Here is a 6,457-nt window from a genome sequence, read left to right as displayed (position 1 = left end):
CCTGCCCGGTGGCCAAACACGGCTAGTTCATGGGTCACTTCATTACACTCGCGCTTACAAAAAAAGCTAAACACGAAAGACTCAAAGTTCCCAAAGCAAAGACTGAGACTCCCTCAGGACTCAGGAGCACGCCAATCGTCGAACGATCATACTCATCAGAGTTGAGAACATTCCTTAACCAGGACAGAGGAGTCTGACTCAAATATCGCCCTATGAATGCCCAGTTCTGCAGCAGCTTCAACGGCCCTCACACAGGCCGACATCTCAGCATGCAGCGTCCCAGCCATGTGCTCCAAATATCCTGAAGGTGCAGCTAAAAATTCCCCTTGAGAGTTCCTTACAACACAGCCCCAAGCGCCCCTGCCAGTCTCCGCATAAAAAGAAGCATCAAAGTTAACTTTGTGTGTGCTATCCGGGGGTCTTTGCTGCTGGAGTATTTGCTGGCTAGCAACAGAGGCGTTCGCAACCTTCATACCAGCTTTGAATTCCTGAATGTGCTGCCTGATCGAATAAACTATAACATCAGCCGATCTCAGCTTGCCCCCAGCATTCACCTTATTTCTGGCCGACCACCCCTCCCACAGAAGGACAAAAGCAGCATCTCTCTTATGCGCCACAAGGGTCTATATATGTTCAAAAACTACAGCTGGGTTCTTACACTGTAACAGAGCTAGCCTGGGATCTTCCATGTCCATGTCACTCCATATCCTTCGGACAAATTTGCACTTTAGAAACAAATGCCCTCCATCTTCATCCAGGCGCATACACACAAGACATCTAGTATCAAGCTCAATCCTTTTCCTCTGAGCATTCATGCAAAGTGGCAGACATCTAGTATCAAGCTCAATCCTTTTCCTCTGAGCATTCATGCAAAGTGGCAGACTGTTATGTGCTAGTCGCCACAAGAAGATACATACCTTCCCTGGCAATGCTGATTTCCAGATTCTATCCCACTGCATGCTATCTCGGCCACCTGCCGACGAGGAGCCCACCTGGCTCCTCCTCTTCGCATCTCACAAGTGTGCTCCCAAATGGTACACAGAGCGGACTGAGAAATGACCCTTAGCATCAGGATGCCAAGCAAAGTGATCCGCCATTCCTCCCCTCAATGGTATTTTTGGAATGTCCTTCACGTCCTCGGCATAGAAAATGTCATGTAATAACGGCTCATCCCACTGCTCAGTCACAGAGTTGATTAGATCGCAGACCTTGGTGATCACCACGTTACCTCTGAAAGAAGCTGGCCTTCGAGTCTCACCCCTTGGGATCCAAGGATCATCCCACACTTAAATTCCCACACCTGTCCCAACTCAGCCATATAATTCCTTCTTTTAGCAAGGCGATTCCCTTTAGGATGTTGCACCACATATACGAAATACCGTCGCTTGCAGTGGCCTCCAAAACCGAGCAGTTTGGGTAGTACCGCGCCTTCAGAACTTGAGCACATAGTGTGTCTGGTGCTTCCAGAAGTCGCCATCCCTGCCTAGCTAGCATTGCCATGTTGAAAATATGCAAGTCACGGAAGCCACGTCCAGCATCCTTTGATCTAGTCATCTTCTCCCAACTGACCCAATGGCATTTGTTCATTTTATCTTGCTGACTCCACTAATGCCGCTCAATTAGTGCACTGATTTCTTCGCAAACTTGCTTAGTGAGATCAAAGCACGACATGGCATAGGTTGGGATCGCGTATGCAACCGCCTTTATGAGCAGCCTCTTTCCCTGCTTTCGGTAGTAACTTTTCCTTCCATCATTCAATCCTCTTGCCATATTCTCTGCTTCAGATATTCAAACTCTTTGCTTCTGGATGCACCGATATGTACCGGGAGGCCCAGGTACCTCTGGTTATGTGATTCTGTTGCAATACCCAAACTAACGAGAACATCCGCTTTTGTTGCCGCACTTGTCCCCTGCAGTGGATTTGTCCTTGTTGATTTTTTTGGCCAGTTTGCTCCTCATATAGAAAGCTAAAATCTGTTGTAACTTTGCTGCTCCTTGCACATTTGCCTTCATAACTATAAGAGAATCATCTGCAAAGAACAAGTGATTAATCTTTGGTGCACCCCTGCAAATCTGCACACCTTGAATGGTTCCCTCCTCTGCTTGCTGCAACATTGCGGAAAACGCTTCAGCACACATAATGAATAGGTACGGGATAGAGGGTCCTCTTGTCGGAGACCCCTTTCAGGCACAATTGTCTCCTATAAAGCCCCGATTAATTTTAACTCGGTACTTAACAGACTCTTTCGAAAAAGCTCCATTCCATCCGGTCACAAGCCTTGTTCATGTCTAGCTTGACTGCAACCAGCCCCACACGACCACCCTTTCTCCCATGCATCAGTTGAGTAATCGCATATGCCAATAACACATTGTCTGTAATCATCCTCCCCGGAACAAATGTGGACTAGAGGAACAAATGCGGACTGTGTTGGCGAGATGATTTCTGGCAGTATCTCCTTCAACCGGTTTGCAAGAATCTTGGGAGATAAGTTTGTAGAGTACATTACAAAGGCTAATAGGGCAGAACTCCGTTACTGGTTCAGGCTTTTTCACTTCAGCAGATTTGTTGAATGAATCATTAAGTAAGAACAATGCTGCCAGAGTGTTAGCATAGATAACAAAAAGCTGACGAGAACAAGACCTATACACAAACAGTCAGATATTATGTGACATACTGGTCAGTACCACATTACATAATAGGATACACTAATACAATACACAACACTGGAAATACAAAATACACTTATACAATACAGAACACTGGAAATACTAAGTCTGACAGCTTTCATAACGCCTGAGCACAATCAAACTTCCTCACTTCCCTCCATTGAGATCCACAGCTTGTCTTGAACTAGACAGGACCAAGCAACTGTGATTTCCAGCTCAGAGTCGCCAAGGTGACACACATCCTGAGTTATATTGCAATTCTGGGCCTTGATGGATACTTCACCTTTGATAGCCCCAGACTGCGAGTTAGCATGTATGACAACTTCAAGCGTTCCACATAATTTTACAGAGACAACATGCCTTGACAGATTAAGGTAACCCTTTGAACAACTAGTCATTGTTCCATCTTGAAGCACAACTTGCCGAAATAAAGGGTGAGTACTGTTAGGCAACCTGCCTTTCCGAGGCCTGCCTTTCCGAGGCAGAGAGAAGCAAACAACTCTGCCACCGTTTTTGAAAAGACTTGGTGTCTCTTCCGGAACACGGAGACGGATACCCACGATAGTAGCCTGGACTGATTCATGAAGTTCCTCTGAGCTTAACACCATTGTGCATAAGCCTCCGACAAGAGGGGTATATAGAGTACATGACACTTTACCGCTGTAATACCAGACACGAGTCATCAATGCAATATCTTCAGACTCCGTTCCACCCTTCACTTTGAGCTTGATTTCCACACGAACAGGTTCCTCGCATACAATTGCACGAGACGGGCCAGTCAAGTGCAAAAAAGGATCCTGCATTCACCATTCATTAATCAGTTTTGCTAAGCTAGCAATTTAGTGAGCAATCGCTTGATATGTGTTCTTAACAAGATGTGTATTTCTAAATGCATCGGTCATAACTAATTAACGGACCAGGAAAGATAAAATAGGAAGCAAAATACTAAACGGACCTCTTGATTGAGTATTTGGCAGTTATTCCTTCGACAGGAAAAGAGTATGTTGCGATTGTGATCCACATCGTCTCTTGCAGCTATCACGCCGTACACTTCCAGCGGCCACTTCAAGCCTGGAACATCTTCTATTTCTTTAACTTGGATGGAGTAAATCTGCAGAGTGCTAGCAACGAAAGCCGCAGATGGGGTGTTTCCTGGTGTACTGTGTGTAAAGTGCATAGGACTCAATGAAGCTGCAGCCATCAGAGGGGAAGACTATTTAGAGATTATGTAGTTGGAAAGAAGAAATGCAATGAACAATGAGCAGATATATGGCATGAACGAATGTTTACTCACTCGTCTCTGTGAAGGTACCGTAGAATCTGGACCAATTCGATACCCAGCCACGACGGTACTCATCAAAGAACTCCTCAGCCTATTTATTGTGCATCATGGCCTTCCTGAGCTTCTCTTTTGCTTTAACTCCCATCTCCTTGGTTTCCTCTATCTCCAATTTTATCTCTGTGGAAGTGGAAATCTTCGGCGACACCTCGCACTTCCCGTTGGCTGCCTCCAGAGTATCATTGGAAATTATTGGTGGCGTCTCATCTACCTCATCCAATTTGATTCTGGCTCTTAACCTGATTTTGGTCATGTTGACCGACTCCTTGAACAGCTCGGAGAACAATTGAGAATTGTAACTAAGATGTCCCATCTGATCCAACCGGGTGCAAAGCTGATCCAACCCGTTGAAGATTGCATTCAATCCATATTCATAGTAGGTCAGCCCCTGCGTCTTGGTTGCTGATCCACCCTTGTCTTCAGTCCTAATCTGAATCCCTTCCACACCGATGTTCTCCGAGACTTGCTCTTTGCTGGGAATCTCGCTGTTCTGCACCTTCTTCATCATCTGCAGCAAATTTGTCACCTCGCTGTACATGTTATCCATGTGGATATGGACCTCGTCACTGCTATAGTCGATAATCCTCAGCTTCTGCTCGGCTTTCAGCTCCGTCACGTTCTTGGAGATACGACTGAGTAAGGAGCAGATCTCAGCCCTAACCATCTCCGTGGCCGACTGAGTCTCCGATTTTGTCCCCTCGTGCAGGATCTCCGACAGCATGTTCTCCTTCATCCCCTCAGTTTCCCCCATCTCCAATTTTGTGTCAACGGAAGCGGAAATCAATGCCGCAACCTGACCTCTCTTCTTGGCCACTTCAATCTCCGATTTTGTCTCCTGATGCTTCCTCCTCTGGATGTCAGCACCATGGCCAATGCAGTTTCCAGATTCACCACTCTCGCCGTTCGCCTCCCCTTCCATCTCCACCTCACGAGGCCGCTCTCCGCTCTGTCTTTCCGCCGCCAACCCCGTCGCCCTTCTTTCTTTTCCTTCCGATTTAGATAGAGGAAGAGACGGTCTTTGCTAGGGTTTCGGCGAAAGATGGGTGGAGGTGTATTATATTGCATCTCAGCCTCGGCCCGGCCCGGTAGATGCAGACATACCGACAGGAGGCCGATGGGCGCAAATGCTATAATATCTCGCTCAACGCGAGATCGAAGCAAGTCTCGCCTGAAGGTTTTACCCTCGTTTGTCTAAAAAAAAAGGTTTTACCCTCGTGTAGTTTACTGGACCGACCCGTTTTCTTTTGTTTTTTTCGTCCGCTGGCTCTCGGCTTTCCTTCGCAGGACGGGGCTTGCCTGCGGCCCCTTCGTGCGACCACCCCCTCCCGCTTCAGATTTTCTCATCCAAAAAGAAAAACAAATACAGATCATAATACCTATTCCCTTCCGTAATACTCTCATTATTAAAACTGAACACAGGACGGAAGGAAATAATCATAATCACCCGTGAAACAGATACATAGAATACACGAAAGCGCGCCAAAATGCAAAAGTACTGCTCATAGGAGGCGGCCGGCGGAGGTGACCTACAGTCTTAACGCACACAACAATCCTGGGCGAAGCACAGGGATTCTTCTTTTCTTCCTTTGAATTGTGCAGCAAAGGAATCTGCGCCTCTGATGGCTTCTCCGAGGAGTGGTCCGACGAACCAGGAGGGTGCCGATCAATCTGCTCCGAGGAGTGGTCCGACGAACTAGGAGGGTGCCGATCAATCTGACACATCAAAAGTAATAAATCTCACTCAGTTCTTCAAGGTCAAATTCTCTAATTTCTTTGTTTTGAACCATTGCGGGAGACTACATAGCCCTCAATGCAAACAAATATGATTGTCAAAAATATTGACTTACCATTAACTGCGACACGATCCCGAGTGTTGGACAGAAAGAAGTAGCATGTATGAAGCATAACAGAGCATTACCATGCACCCTTGTGGAACTTGTACAACAAACCGTGGCCACAATCTGGAGATCCAAACATCGACGGAAAATTAGTTTATTCTGCATTTATAAAAACAAAGCAGTACCATGTACAGTACCCCTAATTCACATTTAATTGAATGTGCGGACATTCTTGCAGCATCTCTGATTTCAGTTCCTGGAAAGCATCCACTACAGTTTCTGTATTCAGTGCATATAGTTCCTCTGTATTCAGTGCATATAGTTCCTGGGAAGTATTAACTAAATCGAATCTTAATTGATATATGATCTGCAGGAAACCGCAGTAGATCACACTGATGAAAGGGTACCAGAGCTTGGCATGAAACTTTTATCTGAAGAGGAAGCCTATTTATTTTATAACAACTATGCTAATGCTATCGGTTTTAGCATCAGAAGAAGCAGTGGTCATAAAGTAACAAACACTTCTACAATGCAGCAACGGACATTTACATGCTCTCGTCAAGGTATGGGTTACTTTTAATTTGTTTTGATTCTAATCACTACTTTATGCTCT

General features: G+C 45.9%; 1 protein-coding gene across 1 annotated transcript; it reads right to left on the bottom strand.

Moving 5' to 3' along the window:
• Window positions 1-2,644: 2,644 nt before the first annotated feature.
• LOC125539391 lies at window positions 2,645-5,022 on the bottom strand. The gene is made up of 3 exons (XM_048702834.1): window positions 3,962-5,022; window positions 3,623-3,858; window positions 2,645-3,464 (listed from the first exon to the last, which is right to left on the bottom strand). Exon 1 carries the CDS (start codon window positions 4,923-4,925, stop codon window positions 4,041-4,043), a length of 885 nt encoding a protein of 294 aa, XP_048558791.1. The 5' UTR covers window positions 4,926-5,022; the 3' UTR covers window positions 2,645-3,464; window positions 3,623-3,858; window positions 3,962-4,040.
• Window positions 5,023-6,457: the final 1,435 nt, after the last annotated feature.

Source organism: Triticum urartu, chromosome 2, assembly GCF_003073215.2.
Source record: "Triticum urartu cultivar G1812 chromosome 2, Tu2.1, whole genome shotgun sequence".
In the NCBI taxonomy this organism is placed as follows: Eukaryota; Viridiplantae; Streptophyta; class Magnoliopsida; order Poales; family Poaceae; genus Triticum; species Triticum urartu.
The sequence above is the reverse complement of the archived record's forward strand: the minus strand, read 5'-3'. Positions and strand labels throughout refer to the sequence as shown.